At 49.5% G+C, this 20,498-nt stretch overlaps 2 protein-coding genes across 2 annotated transcripts; both read right to left on the bottom strand.

Moving 5' to 3' along the window:
* Positions 1 to 10: 10 nt before the first annotated feature.
* On the bottom strand, positions 11 to 9,405 carry IFI35 (interferon induced protein 35). The gene is made up of 7 exons (XM_032871733.1): positions 9,215 to 9,405; positions 1,765 to 1,863; positions 1,250 to 1,397; positions 1,049 to 1,155; positions 768 to 954; positions 563 to 669; positions 11 to 359 (listed from the first exon to the last, which is right to left on the bottom strand). The coding sequence occupies exons 1-7, from the start codon at positions 9,227 to 9,229 to the stop codon at positions 168 to 170; spliced, it is 855 nt and encodes a 284-aa protein (XP_032727624.1). The 5' UTR covers positions 9,230 to 9,405; the 3' UTR covers positions 11 to 167.
* Positions 9,406 to 10,969: 1,564 nt separating this feature from the next.
* Positions 10,970 to 14,436, bottom strand: RPL27 (ribosomal protein L27). Its single transcript, XM_032871738.1, has 5 exons — positions 14,345 to 14,436; positions 14,022 to 14,104; positions 12,939 to 13,108; positions 11,164 to 11,274; positions 10,970 to 11,053 (listed from the first exon to the last, which is right to left on the bottom strand). The coding sequence occupies exons 2-5, from the start codon at positions 14,100 to 14,102 to the stop codon at positions 11,005 to 11,007; spliced, it is 411 nt and encodes a 136-aa protein (XP_032727629.1). The 5' UTR covers positions 14,103 to 14,104; positions 14,345 to 14,436; the 3' UTR covers positions 10,970 to 11,004.
* Positions 14,437 to 20,498: the final 6,062 nt, after the last annotated feature.

The following is a 20,498-nucleotide window of genomic DNA, read 5'->3' as shown; positions in this document are numbered from 1 at the left end:
TGAAATGAGAAGAAGGTTACACCACTTTTTATTGTTCTTGGGCAGTGTTTCACAACCCATAATCCCTGCTGCCGTTGACCCGCACGATCTCTTGCACCCGTGCGCCCAACTCCAGTCTGGTTCGAGAGGCTTGGCAGAGGGGTGCGGGTGACGAGGAGGGCAGGCTCTTAGTCTGATGCGGCAGCGAAGACTGCCAGGCCCCGCTGTCCCGGGGGCACGACTCTCAGGGCCTCCACCTCCCCACCTCCACGGGAGGGCTTCTGGAAGTGGATCTCCAGGATATCCTGCAGCTCCGGGCCATCCAGCACATCGGGAATGTTGAGCACTAGCACTGACTGGGGTACCGGCCGGAATGTGATCTGGAAAAAGACCCGGGAGATGGGCGAAGTCTCCTGAGAGTCAGAGACCGGTGCCCCTGGGGGTAAGGGAGGGGCAAGGAGGCCAGAGAGGCTAGCAATGGGAAGGACAATTGGGTTTGGGGGCTCTGATCATATCCTGGGCAAGTTTCTGGCAGGCAGACAGGTGTGGGGCCCAGCCCCCGATGCTCTACCTTCCCACTTACGTCAGCCTTCTGGATCTCCCCACTGAGGTAGGGAGAGACTCTCAAAGGGAACTTGCGCTCGCCCAGTGGCACTGTGAATTGGCCAATCTGGCACAGGTACTGGGCCACTGTGGGGAGAGAGAGGGATGGACCTCTAGCATCCAGGGCTCTACTCCCCTGGGGCCTGAGGCCTCCATCAACCCCAGTCTCGTGGCAGGGCCCTCACCTGTGTCCTTAGTGAAACCCAGCATGACAGCCCCTCGCAGCAGCTCCCGAGTCTCCACGTCACCACCCCCGTTCCTGGTCTTGCCAAAGAAGATCTCTAGCTTGTCCAGCAGCTCCTCTTCACTCAGCCGGAGCCCTGCGGGAAACCCACTGACCAGCACGCTCCGCCTGCTTACCCGAGTGGACACCTAGGGGTGGATAGGAAGGAGAGGTCTGGCCCTGCTTCCCGGGGCCCCAGTGCATGGCAGCCCTGCGTGTCCCAGGACGCTGCTGCTCTGTCACCTGGACGGCGGTCAACACAGGCAGCTCCAGAGCCTGCACTTGAACCCGCAGCCGGCATTCCTCTATGTGGATCTCATGCTCCTTCTGTTGCAGCACCCTCTGGGCCACTAGGGCGGGGGAGCAGGGTCAGTGCAGCGGGGGTAGGCGAGGGGGTGAGGGAAGCCTCCCAACCTCCCTCCTGGGGCCTCTTGGAGAGCTCACCCTTGGGGTCATCGAAGGTGACCAGAGCAGAGCCTCCTGGCAGAGGGTAGGAGATCCTCACTTCGGAAACCAAACACTTGGGTGCTTCCTGGCCCTGCTGAGTGTGTCCTCGGAACACCAGGGGGACTGCAGTTGCCACGAATGGAACCTGGAGGTGGGGGAGGGGAGGCTGATGCAGCCTTCAAAGGTGGGAGAGCCCCCCCACCCCGCCCCATCTCAGGAGGAAAGCGTTCCACATGATCGATGCTGGGGATGAATACATTTATTGAAAGAGCTGGGTGAATGAGCAGATGAAGTTAGGTCACGCCTGAACTGGCACGTTAGACCCAAGATCTGCGCTTGTCCTTGCACAGCAGCCCTGCAAGTTTGGTAGCTCCACTTTACAGATGAGAAAGCGGGTGCAGAGAGTTCAAGTCACATACTTGAGGTCACACAGCAAGGAGACGGCAGAGCCAGGAGAGAAACTAACTTCTAGTTCTTCCTCCCAGGCCACACACACACCCCACCCCACTTACCTGGCCTCGGGCTTGGTCCCTGAGCTCCCTTCTCCGCTGCTGCAGCTCCCGCAGCCGGCCCTTTAGTCTGGCCTGTTCCTCCCGAAGGGCACCCAGGGCCTGTTAGAACAGGGGGGACATGACCACGCATCCGCCTGCCTTCCTGGAGAAGGAGCCCAGGGAGAGGGGACCCTACTGTGAAATCTCCCACCAGCAGAGCTGATGCTCAGCTCCAGAGCAGCCCAACCCCTTTCCCCTGCCCCCGGGCTGGGACTTGGCTGGCCTCATCTCTGGGGCCTGGCTGCTCTCTGGGGGGTCTAGGAGGAACCTTGGGTACAGTCACAACTGTTTTTTACAGGAGATGTTTGCGTTTAACAAACACTGACTGAGCTCCTACTGAGGGGTGCTGGGCACTGACACAGGGAGACACAGGGACAAGAGGCCAGTCCCCGGGTCTGAAGGAAACAGTACCCCAGTTTACCCTCACACAAGGGACTGTGGAGGACATTGGGAGTGTGGAGGAGGGACCGTGCCATAGGACTTAACATCACAAGGGAGGCCTCCAGAAGGAGTGGGGGCTTACAGTGGTTAAATGTCATACTACTAGCTAACATTTAATTAATTAATTAATTTATTTATTTATTTATTTTTAAAAGATTTTGTTTATTTATTTGACAGAGAGATCACAAGCAGGCAGAGAGGCAGGCAGAGAAAGAGGAGGAAGCAGGCTCCCTGCTGAGCAGAGAGCCCGATGCGGGGCTCGATCCCAGGATTCTGAGATCATGACCTGAGCCGAAGGCAGCGGCTTAACCCAGTGAACCACCCAGGCGCCCCTATTTATTTATTTTTAGGGTTTTATTTTTATTTATTTGACAGAGAGAGATCACAAGTAGGCAGAGAGGCAGGCAGAGAGAGAGGGGGAAGCAGGCTCCCCCTGGGATCATGACCCGAGCTGGAGGCAGCGGCTTAACCCACTGAGCCACCCAGGCATCCCTACTAGCTAACATTTATTAAGCACTTACTGTATGTCAGGTGCTGTGCCAAGCTTTTTATTTTTATTTTTTTTTTAAGATTTTATTTATTTGACAGAGATCACGAGTAGGCAGAGAGGCAGGCATGGGGGTGGGGGGGAAGCAGGCTCCCCACTGAGCACAGCCCGACACTCAGGACCCTGAGATCACCACCTGAGTCAAAGGCAGAGGCTTAACCCACTGAGCCACTCAGGCGCCCTGTGCCAAGCTTTTTATATGGAGTGTAACACTCACTTCTTTTTTTCTTTTCTTTTTTTTTTTTTAAAGATTTTATTTATTTATTTGACAGAGAGAGATCACAAGCAGACAAAGAGGCAGGCAGAGAGGGGGAGAGGGAAGCAGGCTCCCTGCTGAGCAAAGAGCCTGATGCCGGACTCGATTCCAGGACCCTGAGATCATGACCTGAGCCAAAGGCAGCAGCTTAACCCACTGAGCCACCCAGGCACCCAACACTCACTTCTTGAAACAACCCTACGAGATAAATTCCCTCTTAACCTTATTTTACAGATGAGGAAACCAAAGTTCAGAGAGGTTAAGTGACTTCCCTGAAGTCACTCAGCCCTATCCAGGCTGACTCCAGACTGCTAATCTGTGCTTTTCAGTGAAAAAAATCAAGCACCATCCCCTCCATAGCCACAAAAAAAGAAATCAAGCCCAGAGTGGGGGAGCAGTTTACCCCACATCTCCCAGCTTGTCCCTAGACTGCCACTCTTTCCACTGTACTAAGCAGCCTTTCAGGCTGGGTGTGATTTGGAGTGAGTCCAGAGACAGAGAGGGACAACATGGGCAAGGGAATGACACCAGGGACAAGAATAAATGCACCTTTGTTTGTGGGATGGAGTAGATGTTAGCTGGCAGGGTTCACTCTGTGGTTGGGAAGCCTGATAAATAAGGTCGGCTCAGAGAAGCGTGAGCTCACTTGGGAAGGCGGGACTCTTGTCCCAGTCATCTCTGTATCCCCAGTGTCCAGCAGAGTCTCTGCCACAAAACAGGCATTCTGTCAATGTGTGTTGAATGAATGAATGACTGCAATGAATAAATGACAGAATGGGGGCATATTACAGAGGGCACTGAAGACATTCAGTGTGAGTTCGCTTTTTTTTTTTTAAAGATTTTTTTTATTTATTTGACAGATCACAAGTAGGCAGAGAGGCAGGCAGAGAGAGAGAGAGGAGGAGGAGGCAGGCTCCCTGCTGAGCAGAGAGCCCGATGCGTGGCTCAATCCCAGGACCCTGGGATCATGACCTGAGCCCACTGAGCCACCCAAGTGCCCGTGCTACTGGGGATTCTAGTTTGCTCTATTTTTAAGCAGAGGAAAGCTAGAGCTTGATCAAATAATGCTGCTTTATGAGGAGTGAGAAAGGTACCCAGTTCTTCATATTTCTACACATAAGGTGCCTTAAAGGTCGGTCAGATGACATCAATGACTGCAGAGAGTCACTGCAGATGAGAGGCAGTGCTAGGGACTCACAAACTGGAGAGAACGTGTCCCCACTAAAGTGGCTGCCTCTTCCCAGCTCCAACCCAGATTTTCTCACATGGGAATGTGGTTCCTGTATCCTCTATGTTCCCATTTTTAAAAAAGATTTTGTTTTATTTATTTATATGTGTGAGAGAGTCAGACACTTAACTGACTGAGCCACCCAGGCGACCCTATCGAACCTCATTTTATAGATGAGGAACTTGAGGTTTGTCAGGGCTAATTAATGGGCCAAAGTAAGTCAAACCCAAGGCCACTGAAGACACAAGGGGTCAAGGACAGGACGTGGTGGAAAGGACTCTGGGTTGGAACAACATGTGGGGATGAAGAAGCCAAGAGGAAGGAAGAACTCTTTGAGGGACAGAGCCTTAGAAATCTAATCTTTGAGGATTATATTTAGTCAGGGGTCAAGGGAGACGAAAGGAATGGCAGAGAGAAAAAAAAAGAAGGCCTGGCCAAAGATAAGGAGGGCCAGGGCCAGGACTGGGGACTGTCAGAGATACAGAGGAAGAGGAGGGATGAAGCAGCGCTTCAAGGAAAAGAGGCTAAAGGGCTCCACGTGCTCATTTGCTTTCTCATTCGCTCATTCACCAATTAGCTACAGAGCCGCTACCAAGTGCCAGGCACTGCTCTAGGCTCTGGAAACACAATGATGAACACAATAGATACAACTTCCTTGTGGAGTTTATATTCTAGAGGATGAGCCGGACAGTAAATAGAATCAATAAAATCTACAGTATGCTAGTGGTAAGTGTTATGGGCAGAAGACAAGCAGGGGAGGATAGAGAATGTTAGAGGCCATCTTAAATGGGCTGATCAGAATAGGCCTTGCTGAGATGATACTGGATCATTTACCTGAAGGAGATGCAGGAGAAAGCCATGTGTACATGTGGGGTAAAGTTCTGTGCACAGGAAGAGCAAGTGCAAAGGCCCTGAGATGGGAGTTTTTGTCGGGTGGATCTGAGGAATAGCAAGGAAGCCAATGAGTAGGAGTAGAGGAATTGAGGAGCTGGGGGCCGGAGAGGAAGTCACAGAGGAAGAGATGGAGTTGGACCATGCCACATCTTTCATACAGTGTGGGGTGGGAAGCCACAGACAGGATGACTTGGCTGTTGTGTGACTAGACTGATGTGGGGAAAGGGCACAAGCAGGGAGACCACTGGTGAGGCCACTACAGCATCCAGGAGCGCCATGTTGGGGGTTTGGACCATGGGGGAGTAATGGAGGCCATGAGGGGCCGTGGAGTCTAGATGGGTTGAAGTTGCTGATGGATCAGAAAAAGAGTGTGGAAGAAAGAGAGGAGTCTGGGGCACCTGGGTGGCTCAGTGGGTTAAGCCTCTGCCTTTGGCTCAGGTCATGATCCCAGAGTCCTGGGATGGAGCTCTCTGCTCAGCAGGGAGCCTGCTTCCCTTCCTCTCTCACTGCCTGCCTCTCTGCCTACTTGTGATCTCTGTGTGTCAAATAAATAGATAAAATCTTTAAAAAAAGAACAAAAAAAAAAATAAAGAGAGGAGTCTGGGATGACTCTAAGCTTTTTGGCCTGAGCGACTGGAAGGAATGAGAGCCATTTTCTGAGATGGGGAAGACTGTGGGTAGAAGAGATTTAGGGCAGGAAATGAAGGGTTTATTGAGAACACATTAGGCACGAAGTGCCTGTTTGACATGTCAGTAGAGACGGAGGGTAGCAGTTGCCTCTAGGGATCTAGTATTCAGGGAAGATGTCTGGGCTGGAAGTACACATCTGGGGTTTAGTCATGTAGAGGAGACATAGTCACAGAGTCACAAAGCTAAGTAAGTTCACAAGAAAGTCTCACACTACTTGAGAACAACAGGAAGGGAGGTATAGACAGAGGGAGGTCCAAGGGCTGATTTCTGGGGTGCCCACCACTAAGAGGTCAGGGAAACAACGAAGCACCAGCCAAGAATACAGGGGAGGGGTCAGTGCACCTGGAGGGTGAACAGGAGTGTGAAGAAGGGTTTCAAGGAGGGGGAGCCAGCAGCTGGGCCAAACGTTGCTAATTAAGGCCAACTAAGATGAGACACGAGCAACACTCCCGGCATCAGGACACTCAGTGACCACTGAGCGCCAAAGAAAAAGTTCTGCTTATAAGGAAACGGCCAGAAGTTCATGTACAAAGATTATTATTGTGGCTTTATTTAAAACAGACAAAAAGGGGCGCCTGGGTGGCTCAGTGGGTTAAAGCCTCCGCTTTCGGCTTAGGTCATGATCTCGGGTCCTGGGATGGAGCCCCATGTTGGGCTCTCTGCTCAGCGGGAAGCCTGCTTCCCACCCCCCCACCCCCGCCTGTCTCTCTGCCTACTTGTGATCTCTGTCAGATAAATAAATCTTTTTTTTTTTTTAAATAAATAAATAAAACAGACAAAAAGATGGGTGCCTGGATGGGTTGGCCAGTAGAGCATGTGACTCTTGTTCTCGGGGTCTGAGTTCAAGCCCCACGTTGGGTGTAGAACTTTCATTAAAAACAAAATAGGGAGGCCTGTGTGGCTCAGTGGGTTAAGCATCTGCCTTCAGCTCAGGTCACGATCCTGTCGTCCTGGGATCGTGCCCCATGTGGGGCTCCTGGGTCATCGGGGAGTCTGCTTAGCTTTCTGCACCCCTCCCCCACCTTGTGCTCTCTCTCTTTCTCCCTCACAAATAAATGAATACAATTTTAAAAACAAACCAAAACAATAAAATAAAAACAAAACAAAAAGAAATCTATGTGTCCAATAGGGTAATAGCTAAATATATCATGTAAACAATTAAAAGACATAAAGAACATTTAACAATATGAAAAAATGCTCACAATAAGCCAAAAAAGCAAGATATAAAACTGTATAGAAAGTATGATTCCTATTCTGTTGATTTAAAAAGTTTTCTTTCATAAGGATCTTTATTAACACATAAAAATGCATGGGGGTACCTGACTGGCTCGGTTTTGGAAGAGTGTGTGACTCTTGGTCTCGGGGTCATGAGTTTGAGCCCCATGTTGGATGTAGAGATTACTTTAAAAACTATAAAATCTTGGGGTGCCTGGGTGGCTCAGTGGGTTAAGCCTCTGCCTTCGGCTTAGGTCATGGTCTCATGATCTCACGGTCCTGGGATCGAGCCCTGCATCAGGCTCTCTGCTCAGCAGGGAGCCTTCTTCCCCCTTTCTGTCTGCCTGCCCCTGCTTACTTGTGATCTCTTTCTGTCAAATAAAACTCTGGGAAGATAGACACCAAAATGTTATCAACAGAGGTTGTCTCTCAAATCCGAATTTAGTGTGATTAAAAGAAAAGAGGTTCCCGAACCCACCTTTCAATATGTAAAGGCCCTTTAAGGGAGTAGTTTTGGCAGAGGTAGAAGATGGGTGTGAATCAAGTACACTTCTTCCCCAAGAATAATCTCGGAGAACTGGGGTTCTGAAAGGTTGCCAGTAACATTAATAATAAACACATACTGTATGCTTAGTAAGTGCGAAGCAGTGTGCTAAGTTTTTACTGTATGGATTTATGGATTATCTGCTTTAATTTTTTTTTTTTTAAGATCTATTTATTTATTTGTCAGAGAGCGAGCGAGCACAAGCAGGGCCAGCAGCAGGCAGAGGGAGAAGCAGGCTCCCTGCCAAGCAGGGAGCCCAACGTAAGACTATCCCAGGACCCTGGGATCATGACCTGAGCAGAAGGCAGACGAGACGCTGAATCGACTGAGCCACTCAGGAGCCCCTAATTTTTGTTTTTTTTTTAAGATTTTATTTAGTTGGGGCGCCTGGGTGGCTCAGTGGGCTAAAGCCTCCGCCTTCAGCTCAGGTCATGATCCTAGGGTCCTGGGATCAAGCCCGGCATCAGGCTCTCTGCTCAGCGGGGAGCCTGCTTCCCCTCCTTCTCTCTCTGCCTGCCTCTCTGCCTGCTTGTGATCTCTGTCAAATGGATAAATAAAATCTTAAAAAAAAAAAAAAGATTTTATTTGACAGAGAGAAGCACAGCAAGAGAGGGAACACAAGTAGGGGGAGTGGGAGAAGGAGAAGCAGACCTCCTGTCGGGCTGAGCAGGGAGCCCGACACTAGACTCTATCCCAGGACCCCAGGATCATGTCCCGAGCTGAAGGCAGACACTTAACGACTGAGCCACCCAGGCGCCCCCCCCCCGCTTTTTTTTTTTTTTTCTTAAGTAACCTCTATACCCAGTGTGGGGCTTGAACTCATAACCTGAGATCAGGAGTTACCCACTTTCACCAACTGAACCAGCCAGGCTCCCTGAGCCTGTGATCTCTCTTATTACACTTGTGGGGCAAATGAAAAATTCCCAAGCAAGACATCTGTGTATTTATAACAGATGGAGTAGCAGCAGCAAGGGAAAGACTGCAGAAGCTGGAGAGGGGAGGAGATTCATTCATTCCACAGCTGTCTGGGGATCAAGGGTGAGCAGGCTAGACAGGGGACCAGTCTTAGTCTAGCAGTTGGGGCATCACGGGTCAGGAAAGGGAAGACCACAGCTTGCAAGGCTTAGGGGAGCTCTTGGAGGAGGAATACGTCTGCCTGTGAGGAGGAGGAATACGTCTGCCTGTGAGCCGGAAGAGGACCCAGGATTCACCTGAAATGAACTGTAAGGCGAGGAACTGTTCAATTTCTAGGATGAAATATAAGGAGGGGAAGTTTGCTGGGTGAGATCTCAGGAGATAAGGGTATGAACGAGTCCTAAATTTTTTGGATCACAGAACCCTTTAAATACCTAAGAACTGAATTCTCTCAGAAAAACGCATTCACACAAGGAATTCATGAGCTCTGAGGCACAGGCTATAGGATTGTCTCTGAGGCAATGGGTTAGAGGAGAGGTAATCCCAGCTGTGTTTCTCCCCTGATGTTTAGCAGGTCTAAGCAACAAAGAGGCTACCAGACCCCGAGATACCTGCAGGTTCCCAGCCAAGGAATGTCCTTCTGCTTCTCCCTCCACCCCCAATACTCTCCTCTTCACTTACGGCATCATCATACATCACTGACGTGGGCCTGCAGTCCGGTTGACAAGGGCCGAGGCTTCAGAGCTGGGTACAAAGTGGCAGTCCCCTGTAACTAAACTCTTGCTTGTACCTTCGGAGGTGGCTTCGTCCCCTCCAAGTTGGGCCTGAGTTACACTTCCGATGTCTGTCTGCAGGTTTTGCTTCCACTTTCATTTCAGCAAAACCCCTGCCATGTGTTTGCACGTCCCCAGCTGGTCTCCCCGCCCCTGGGAGGAGCCCTTCTGGGCTTGGAAGTTGACCTCACCCACTTGAGGCCTGAGAGGAGCCACCCACAAGTAACAGCCCAAAGAATGTGGGCACCTATCAACCACTCATTCCAGCCTATCAAGGCCAGTACAAGCCTGTTGGTAGAAGTCTGTCTGCTGTCAAGATATTTCCCTGGAGCCTAGAAAGATGCTGGACACACGCAGACTAATTGAGATTGAGAAATGCAACCAGGACGGTTAAAGCCTCTCCACGCTGTACAAATAGCCAACCATTTGTGAACTGTTCTGTGCCCAATACTGACTCTGCTTCACATGAATGAACTCCGTCTTCCAAACAACCCCACAAAGTTGGTTTTTGCCATTTTACAGATGATTAGTCTAACCATCTGAGGCAGGGAAGCGTAGAAACTTGCTCCAGGTCGTACTGCTAGAAGTCAAGCACATATCCAAACCTGGTTGGAACAGTATCTGAACTTGGGCCTCCAGGTAGAGTGAAGAACTCCTAAATTTCTAGTCAGAAGATTGAAATTTACTTCCATTTGTGACTGAGTAGGCAAGCTACTTAGGAGTCTGTCTTGAGAGATGCCCAGTACTTACGGGTGAGGAATCAAACAGAGTTCAGTGCACAGATTTGTTTTCCTACTATCCAGTCCAGGATTTTTCCAGTAATTTACAGACCCAGCCCTAGTTCCACATCCCAGGTGGGTATGTGTCAATCAGTGCTTGGTTCCCAGGTGGTATGTGTCAATCAGTGCTTGGTGAACACACCTGTCGGGACTCCTGCTTCCATCAAGGGTCTTAGAACCAGACCAGCTGGAGAGAGCCTATCTCACCAGTAGAGCAGGGTCACAGGTATCCAATGAACGGTAAAATGGCAGACTGAAGGGCCATGTACCTTTCCTGTAGCAGTAATACAACCATGCCCAAGTGCCTCGAATCACACCTTTTCTTGCTGGGTTCTGCTAGGCCATCTGGGGACCTCTTCTGATCTTACTAGGAATGGCTGTTCTGGGGCTCAGGCCTTCATTAGTCCCCACCCCTGCCGTCGAGAGCAGTTCTCCAGGGTGGGCCTCATATCAACACAGCTATTGGCAGGTAACCTCCCAGAAATTCTGACGTACCGAACCTGAGTGGGATTATGGCACTTTGCGGTTGGTTTGAGGTCCTCAGAGTGGTGGCTCTCAACTGGAAGGCCCCACTGAGCGGGGACTGTGGGTGTTCCCAGTGCGGGGGCAGGGAGCAGAGCAGCCCAGGTTCTACCATGCACACGCGAAGTCAGGAGTACTCATTTTTAGGGCAAACAGTTCAGTAGCTCACACCTTACACATCAAGGGCATCCAAATGACGAAAGGATGATCAGGCTGAGGATCAAGTAGTCCAAGTCTCACTAAGGCATTATTTTATATATATTTTCCCACAGCCTCTCATCCACCACCCAATGTCTCATCACACGAATGTTCTTCTTTCCCAGTCTAATAACACACGCCACAGGTAGACAGGAAATTTTTTTGGGGGTGTATTTTTAATGACTGAAACAAAACAGATCTAAAATCGCAGCTTCTGGAAGAACCACTTGTTCTTGCCAGTCTTGTACCTAGAGGCGGGGGAGAAAAGGAACACCATTGAGAAGAACAGTGAAACCAAATTCCCTTCATGGACGAGAAGGCCACCATACTCCAATATCCTCCACCAAAGTCTATTTACCTCTCCTCGAACTTGACCTTGGCCTCTCGTCGGGCCTTGCGTTTAAGAGCAGGGTCTCTGAAGACATCCTTGTTGACAACAGTCTTGTCCAAGGGGATATCCACAGAGTACCTGGAAAGAATGATGGGAACAGAAGATCAGCCCACAGGCCACCAGGGCCCTTCACACAGCCCTGGGACATTGGGGTGTCAAGGTCTATCTCCACGGGAGCAATCCACAGAATCTGTGCCAAAGTCCCGAGAATATTCTTTGGAAATTCCCAATTGAATAGGACTCATTTACACAGATTCATACTACTAGAATACTTCACATTTCATTCTCAACTTTCCAGAGTCACTGTTTTTCTAGTTAAGGACTGTCACTTTATTACATCCTCACTATGATCACGGCGGTTGGCCAGCTTTCTATTAGGAGTCTTTTTAGTGTTGTTCGGGTTGTGCTCGGGCAGGGGAAGCCTCACTGCTGACAGTGCAGAGGCTGGGCAGCTAGCTGCCCAGTTCTCAACTGCTTCCCAGCACCTAAGAAACAGCTCTGTCCTTTTAAGACAGCTTTGACAGCATGCAGCCCCCGGCAGCAAACTGTAAGGCATACACTGCTGGGTTTTGCCAATTATTGTTCAGGACTCTCAACCATTGTATTTCCATATAACCTATGCACCAAGGCAAGTGTGTACAGCGCACAATACTGTGGAAGGCCAGGAACTAGAGGGCATGGCAGCACTGTGGAATGAGTTGGTGGTGGCGGGGGGGAGGCTTGCTGCCTTTATCTACCAACCCTTCTGGAAAGCCTTCAATAACTATCCTGGAAAGTGGAGAGTGGCAGAGGGCAGGCCAGATCCCGTGCCGGTGTTTACTCTGAATTCAAACGAATGAAATGATCTTTACCCAACACTAACAGAATTTTCAGGGGAGGAGACAGATAAAGAGCAAGTTTGGAAGAGATCTTCTATCCCGCTTAGCCAACTCAGAGAAGTTGCCACAGAAAAATGGTAGAACACAGCTCCACGTTGGACCAAAGAGGCAACAAACATTGGAAACCACCATCACTTTGTAAGTGATACATGAAAACAATGTCTCTTCTTCACACCAGAATGGTTGCAAGGTTGTCTCCTTATTCATCAGGGCAAAGGGGCAAAAGAATCCCTTTCATTCCCATTTTTAAAAAATTTTCATCTATTTTTTTTAAGATTTTATTTCAGGGAGAAAGAGAAAGAAACAGCATGAGAGGAGAGAGGGCCAGAGGGAGAGAAGCAGGCTCCCTGCTGAGCTGGGAGCCCAATGAACTCGACTCCAGGACTACAGGATCATAACCTGAACCGAAGGCAGTCGTAACCAACTGAGCCACCCAGGCACCCCTTTCTTCTTCTTTTTAAAGATTTTATTTAATTGACAGAGAGCACGCGTACAAGTGTGCACGTACGCAGAGAGGAGAGTGAGAGGGAGAAGCAGACTCCCCGCTGAGCAGGGAGCCCGATGTGGAGCTCCATCCCAGGACCCTGAGCCAAAGGCAAGACCCTTGACTAAGTCACCCAGGCACCCCTCATTCCCATTTTTTTTTTTAAAGATTTTATTTATTTATTTGACAGAGAGAGACAAAGCAAGAGAGGAAACACAAGCAGGGGGAGTGGGAGAGGGAGAAGCAGGTTTCCTGCTGAGCAGGGAGCCCGATGCGGGACTTGATCCCAGGACCCTGGAATCATGACCTGAGCCAAGGGCAGACGCTAAACAACTGAGCCACTCAGGCGCCCCCCTCATTCCCATTCTTGAAATGCTCACCTTGTGGGCATGAGGTGATTGTAGTTATAAACTTTCACAAAAGACTTGATCTTTGACCTCTTGGCGATTTTCTTCTTGCCCATGGCAGCTGTCACTTTGCGGGGATAGCGGTCAATTCCCGCCACCAGAGCATGGCTGTAGGGACGGTCTGAGGTGCCATCATCAATGTTCTGAACGAGCAAGATCACGTGTCACTGACTGAGGGCCTACTTAGGCCCTGTGCCAGATGGAGGGCTTGCATAAAAGGAACACCCCCCCACTCCCAGGTCTGAGACCCACTCTGGGAAAAACCCCCCAAAGCAGACGCTGGGGAGTGCCATGCCAGAGCGCAGAGAGAGTAATAGGGAAGGGTGGTATTCATTCCCACAACACTCTGGAAAACCTCCTAGGAGGTAAGAAAATTAAAAGGCGCAGTATTAACACTGATGCAGTGCTTGCTTTCTATCAAGCATCTCTGCATCGCGTAGCTTCCCCTACGACTGTACTGCTAGTGAGGGACAGAGGCACGATCCCAAAACTGCTGGTCTAACTCCAGAAACCAGTCAGAGTGAGGGGGGCAGGGGAACAAAGGATGCACCCCGACCCCACCACGGCCAGCAGCAGGTGTGTGGCCAGAGCTCAGGGAGCCTCACTAGAGGCTACAAAATGTGGGCAGAAAGCCACCCGTAAAGGGTGATCTTTTGGACTAGAAACAATTTCTCCTCCTCTCACAGGCTCCCGTCCGCAGCACTTAACGTCTCCACACCTCGGCAACAGAAAGGCATCCCCTACAATGACTTCAGGGACCGGACGTTGACAACCTCCGAAGGGCGATGCCAGACACCAAGCGAGCGCTCCATAAACGTGGCCACTGTTACTTCTTAAAACCCTCCTTGGAAGAGGGCGCCCACTTCCACTTCCACTCCCATTTGTTTTTATTTTGCACCTTCCTCCCTCCAAAGCCCTCACGCATTCACCCCCACCCGCAACGCTCAGGGACGAGTGCCCCCCAGGCTAGCTCTCGCACTCCAAGCTTGCAAGCCCTCAGAAACCGTCCTGACTCCCGAGATGCAAACGCGTCGCAGAGGCTCGCGAGGCTGGTACCTTCACGATGACCGCTTTGCGTCCGGAGTAGCGTCCGGCCAGGACCAGCACCACCTTCCCGGGTTTCATGAACTTGCCCATCTCTGCAGAGAAAGGAGCACGGACCGATCAGAGACGCGCAAGCCGAGGCTGTGGGTCCGGAAACTGGGGCTGCGCTCCTGGCCGCTTCGGCCCAAGCCGCCCGCAGGCCCTGCTGGCAGGACCGGACCGCCACGAAGCCGCCAGAGACCAAGCAGTGGAGAGCGCCCGGAGCCGCCCCGCAGCTAGAGCCCCCGGCGGCGGATGGCGGCAGATTGGGACCTCCTACCCAAACCTCTACTCACCGACACCAGCCACTCGAGCCTACAGCAGAAAGGAAGAAAGAGCACTTCCGCTAACCTTTCACCCCCGGGAGCGATGATCTCACTTCCGGTCCCGCCCCGCAAGGTTGCGCCGCTTCTCCAAAGTTGTGGGCGGAAGAAGCTTTAGCGGGGAGAGCGGAATTTGGCCGCTCATTTATTCAAATCAAACTTTATTAGTAGCCTCAGCAGTGGGCAAGAGCAAAGGCGTCCCTTTTTTCTCCGTAGGTTGGAGCAGCGAGGAAGGCCCTAATGCCCGCGGATTTTTGACTCCGCCGCTCTGCTGTACCCTTGGTTGTAGTTCCTTTCTCGGGCGCTAGGAGGGGACACAGTTTTAAATTGACATTTATGCATTGCATGTCAGCAAAATAGGACTTGTATTAGTGTGCACTGTTAGGCGTAAGGAGGGAGAGACGAAGATCAATCAGACAAGGGTGCTTACCCCCAATATTTAGAGTTGTGATGTCACAGACATTACCGGCTAGAATAAGCAGTGAGAGGTGAAGGACAATGATGGTAATAATCACTGAGCACCTATTCTGTGCTAGGGTATTTTAGGTAAGCCGATAGCCTATTTAATTCTCACAACTCTGCATCTTGGCTATTTTCCTCCCATTTAGATATGGGGAAATTGAGATTCAAAGAGGATATGTTACCTATCCGAGGTTGACCCTGATCAGTAGCATAGATGAGATTGAAATTTAGGTTTGAACGCAGGTCTAGGTGGTTCTCAAAGTGAATTAGTTTCCATCACTTACAGGAAAATGTTTTTATTTTATTATTATTATTAAAGTAGGCTCCCTGCCCAACGTGGGACTTGAACTCAGGACCTCGAGATCAAGAATCACATGCTCTACCCACTGAACCAGCCAGGCATCCTTGGAAGAGTGTTTTTTTACATGGTCCCTTAGTTGTCTTCTGAGTTCAAGACAAAGGGAAACCATCTTACAGTTTTGCCTATTGGAACATTGAAGAATCTACAGGATTGGTCTTGGGCAAAATGTGAGAACAATCAGGGTTTCATCAACTCTTGTCTTAAGGCTCTCCAGGGACCAGTTTCCCCTGCAGCCCTCACGACCCCATTCCAATGGCTTATCACGGTAATTACATACTTATATTTTTATATTCAATTACAATCTTCTGTTTTAATTTGAAATATGACATTTTAGAGTTGGAAGGGACCTCAGAGATCATCTACTCTGGCCTCTGAGAGGACAGTTCCAGAGCAGCAAGTCACAGATATGGTGATGAAAGAGTAAGTTCTTGTTCCCAACCCACTGCACCACACCAACCTGCCCATTTCCACCTCCATGGTCTGCTCCTAGCCTCCTTATCTGCTGCTGCTGCCTCTTTTGCTGTATCTCTCTTGGAAAATAGAAACCAGACCCTGAAATCTTGTAATTGCCTTGGACTCTTCTCACAAACACTCTCCAAATCAAATTAGTATTAAATCGTGCCAATTTTTTCCTTGTGTTTTGAATTTTTTCTTTTTCCACCTGCCCCCTAATCAATCCAGCCTCAGATCTTTTTCTTCTCCTTCTCAAACTTTTATGTGGGTCAGCATTGCTTGCTATGTTTATGAAAGATGGATTTCCAACCTAGGAGATAGCAATTTCAGTCTGGTGGAGGTATATGATTTATAGGACTGATTTTGGGATGCTTTCCTCAACACAACTCTTAAATCCACCATTTATGTGCTTGAAATCCTTCGTTGGCTCTCTATACCAAAGTCTGAACTCACCTCTCCTTTCCTGCAGTCTAAATTCCTACTCCACACCCTCACATACTGCCCTCCCCCATCCCTCAACTACTCAAATATCCAACCTCTTCTGAGCCCTGGGGTCTTTTTTCTCCTCCACTGCAGCCAGGCGAAAACCTATCCAAATCCTATTCAGAGTTCTCCTGAGCAGAATCAATCTCTTCCTTCTGTGCTCCCTCAGCAATCCAATCCATATTCATCTTTATTATAGAACGTATTTGGTTTGTGGGTGCCTGGGTGGCTCAGTTGGTTGGGTGTACGACTCTTGATTTCAGCCCAGGTCATAATCTTGGGGTCATAAGATCGAGCCCTGTGTCAGTGTAGAGTCTGCATGGGGTTCTTTCTCCCTTTCCCTCTGTTCCTTACCCCCCTCCCAAGCTTACACATGCACTCTCTCAAATAAATAAAATCTTTAAAAAAATTTTTGGTTTGGATTAGTGGTTCTCAAAGTGTGGTCCCCAGACCAGCTGCATCAGTATAACTGGGAACTTGTTGGGATTGTAAATTTTCAGGCCTCACCCCAGAACTACTGAATAAAAATCTCTGGGATGGGACCCAGCAATTTTTTTCTTTCTTTTTTTATTTTATTTTATTTATTTATTTGACAGACAGAGATCACAAGTAGGCAGAGAGGCAGGCAGACGGGGGAGGGGGAGAAGCAGGCTCCCCGCTGAGCAGAGAGCCCGATGCGGGGCTCAATCCCAGGACCCTGGGATCATGACTTGAGCCGAAGGCAGAGGCTTTAACCCACTGAGCCACCCAGGTGCCCCTGGGACCCAGCAATTTCTGTTTTCACAAGCTACGCAAATCTCCAGTTGGTTTGGGATCTCCTTGGTTAGACTGTGTCTTCCCTGAGGGCAGGTGGTCTGTTTTATTTACCTCTTTCCTCAGTATCCAGCCTGGCCCAGGCAATTGGCAGGTATTCAAGAATGAATGAATGCAAAACACCTTAGAAAACTTTTTTTTTTAAACTTTTTTTAAAATAGATTTTATTTTTATTTATTTGACAGACGGAGATCACAGACAAGCAGGCAGAGAGAGAGGAGGAAGCAGGCTCCCTGCTGAGCAGAGAGCCCGATGCGGGACTCGATCCCAGGACCCTGGGATCATGACCTGAGCCAAAGGCAGAGGCTTTAACCCACTGAGCCACCCAGGCGCCCTAACTTTTTTTTAAACTATTTTAAATAATCTCTACACCCAATGTGGGGCTTGAATTTATAGCCCCAAGATCAAGAATCGCATGGTCTACCAACTGAGCCACCCAGGTGCCCACACCTTAGAAATCTTTAAAAATCCTTTGTGGGGGTACCTGGGTGGCTCAGATGGTTAAGTCTCTGTCTTCAACTCAAGTCATTTTAGGTCGTGGGATCGAGCTCTGCGTCGGGCTTCTGGCTCAGCAGGGTATCTGCTTGTCCCTCTCCCTCTGCCTCTCTCCATGCTCATGCTGTCTCAAATGAATAAATATTTTTTAAAAAAGGATGTTTTGCAGATCATACTTTTGTAACAATTGACGCTGTCCTTTCATGGATATATATCCATGGCTCTTTTTCATTCTGTTCTTGCATATGCTTAGACCTAGGCTGTTTCCTTCTCTCCTCCTTGTCCTCTGTCCCTCACCCAAAGCCAAAGACAGGGCTATGTCTTAAGTAATAATGCAGATGATATCAGTGACTACCAGATATCTGATGATGGGATGCTGGCGGGATTGTCTCGATTTCTACACATTGCCTTTACGTTTCATGAAGAACTTGAACAGCAGCAGCTGTCTGTCCATCTGCTTGTGGCCCGGTCCCGTGGCAACATCCATTTCCGGTGGGTATGTGGAAAATACCTTCTCTTCCCCAAAGTGATGGTGGAGCGAGGTGGGTAAAGGAGAGGAACAAAAGACCCGGAAGCAGCAGGATACAATGAAATAACATGATGGACTATAAAGACCATAGGATTTGGATTCAGGCAACTTGAATTCAAATCTCAGCTCTTCCACTCCATAAACCTGGACGAAATGTTTAACTTCAATTTACTCAGCTATAAAATCAGGAGAATATTGTCCTGCCTTACAAGTAGTGAGAATTAAATTAGGATGACTTATGGGGCACCTGGGTGGCTCAGTTAAGTGTCTGACTCTTGGTTTCGGCTCAGGTCATGATCTCAAGGTCTTGAGATCAAGCACCATGTTGGGCTCTCTGCTCAATGGGGAGCCTGCTTCTCCCTCTCCCTGTAGCTCCCCATCCTTGTGTTCTGTCAAATAAAATATTTTAAAAAATTAGGATGACTTAAAAATGCTTCCCATTGATGCTAACACAAACCTTGATACATATTAGTCTTTATAAGGATTAGAAAAAGATAATACTGGAGCACCTGGGTGGCTCAGTGGGTTAAAGCCTCTGCCTCTGGCTCAGGTCATGATCTCAGGGTCCTAGGATCGAGCCCCACATCAGGCTCTCTGCTCTGCGGGGAGCCTGCTTCCCCCTCTCTCTCTGCCTGCCTCTCTGCTTGTGATCTCTCTTTCTCTCTGTCAAATAAATAAATCTTAAAAAAAAAAAAGAGAGAGATAATACTGGGCTGATCCAGGGCTGTGCTGCATAGCTGTGGCAGTTATCAGCCACCCTAAAAGGTATCTAGACAAATGGATATAAAAGTGCCAGCTCCAGGGGCACCTGGGTGGCGCAGCTGGTTGGGTGTCTGACTCTCGGTTTCAGCTTGGGTTGTGATCTCAGGGTCGTGAGACTGAGCCCCCTGTCAGGCTCTGTGCATAGCAGAGAGTCTGCTGGAGGCTCTCCCTCTCCCTCTGCCCCCACCCACCATGCTCTCTAATAAGTAAATTAATCGATCTTTAAAAATAAAAATAGGGGTGCCTGGGTGGCTCAGTCATCAAGCATCTGCCTTCGGCTCAGGGCATGATCCCAGGGTCCCGGGATCAAGTCCCAAATCGGGCTCCCTGCTCCACAGGAAGCCTGCTTCTCCCTCTCCCAGTGCCCCTACTTATGTTCCCTCTCTTGCTGTGTCTCTGTTGAATAAATAAATAAAATCTTAAAAAAACAAAAAAATAAAAACGCCAGCTTCTGAAGTGGCACGTATGGGGAGGTGTGCTGTGGGAACGGGGCTGTAGGCCTGGGTGAGATGGGAGGATAATGTCTGGGGGAAAGAAAACACCACCAAAGCCAAACTGATCCAGGGTGGAGGGCCAAGAAGGGGCAGAAAGGCCAAGAGCCAGACATCACCAAGGAAATACTGGTTTGGATCAGACGGGCTCATAATGCACAGACAGACTTATAAATCAAAGCCAAGAGTCTCCAAGGTCTTTGTAGAGAAGCTACATAAAATACTATGATTTTATTAGCAACCACAGATATATCATTTTTCTCATTTTACACTTATCCTGTTTCACGCAGAATGAATTATCAATCCTACATCTTAAATAACATGTCGCTGAAAAAATTAAGTTAAAATGCACTACGTAATAGTGCGGACACAAAGTGCAGCCGGCAACTGAACACGTGAAACGAGGCTGAATCAGCGGTACTGAGATCCCATTTGGTTTTCCAGAAAGTGATACACTTCGCCCATCTTTGGTCAGTCCCGGAGCAGTCAGCAAGCTGGATGATAAATGCGAACTCAAAAAGCTAAAACACTGAAGACCAGACAGGATCACTCGAGTCAGTTTTACGAGGAAATGCTCAGTCCCTTGTCTGCCGACGGTGATCTGCTGTAGTGCCACCCCCACTGCTGTCCCTACCGTGTGACCAGACCCCCTCCATCATCCAGCCTCCGGGCCAAGTGGAATCCTAACCCTGGGAGAGTCGCTGCTGATCACTACAGCATACCGCCGTTCACACCTGACCTGGGGGGCAGGGGTTCTCTCCCTCGGGGATACCTCTGACATATCTACTTCCCAAAAGACTGTGTCAGCGCCCTGCTGGGACCCGTGCACAGGAAAGGTTATTTGCCAGGGGATGTGGTACCAACAACGGTTGCCGTTCCTCATAAATAACCAGCTCTAAATCCAAAAGACCATTGTCTCTGCTGTGGGAAAAGGGGGCCACCTCGTCAAGAACAAGATTTCAGATCTGACCCTCAGAAAAGGGCTCACATGTAAATCAGCTTGCGGTGAACTCCCTCAGAAACGCTGTTCCCAGATCTCCCCACTCCGAGTCTGAGAGGCAACTGTGGGGCATACACGGCCTCCCCTGAACCGGGGTCAGGAGGAAAGGGGTGTCGGTACTCGTAAAGGAATTTAAATTCTGGCCTGAGGACTCGCGAACCTGGCTCCAAGCGAACCAGTGCGGCTCCCTGTGCGACTGACAGGAGCCTCAAGCTGACTGTCTCCGGGGACCAACAATTCACTCATGTCACTCACCGCCATTAAGAGAATGGTTAGAG

This window comes from Lontra canadensis, unplaced genomic scaffold (genome assembly GCF_010015895.1).
Source record: "Lontra canadensis isolate GAN:19392208 unplaced genomic scaffold, GSC_riverotter_1.0 scaffold43, whole genome shotgun sequence".
NCBI lineage: Eukaryota > Metazoa > Chordata > Mammalia > Carnivora > Mustelidae > Lontra > Lontra canadensis.
This window is presented reverse-complemented; position numbering and strand designations above follow the sequence as displayed.

What these genes read in the sequence shown, in the direction of transcription:
- RPL27 (XM_032871738.1), bottom strand. Translation starts at nt 14,102, where the DNA reads ATGGGCAAGTTCATGAAACCCGGGAAGGTGGTGCTGGTCCTGGCCGGA. An exon ending in GCAAAGCGGTCATCGTGAAG is followed by an intron (nt 13,109 to 14,021) that starts GTACCAGCCTCG and finishes TTGCTCGTTCAG; the next exon opens with AACATTGATGATGGCACCTC. An exon ending in AATCACCTCATGCCCACAAG is followed by an intron (nt 11,275 to 12,938) that starts GTGAGCATTTCA and finishes CATTCTTTCCAG; the next exon opens with GTACTCTGTGGATATCCCCT.
- IFI35 (XM_032871733.1), bottom strand. An exon ending in CACCTTCGATGACCCCAAGG is followed by an intron (nt 1,156 to 1,249) that starts GTGAGCTCTCCA and finishes CCCCCGCCCTAG; the next exon opens with TGGCCCAGAGGGTGCTGCAA. An exon ending in GGGAGATCCAGAAGGCTGAC is followed by an intron (nt 360 to 562) that starts GTAAGTGGGAAG and finishes GTCTTTTTCCAG; the next exon opens with ATCACATTCCGGCCGGTACC.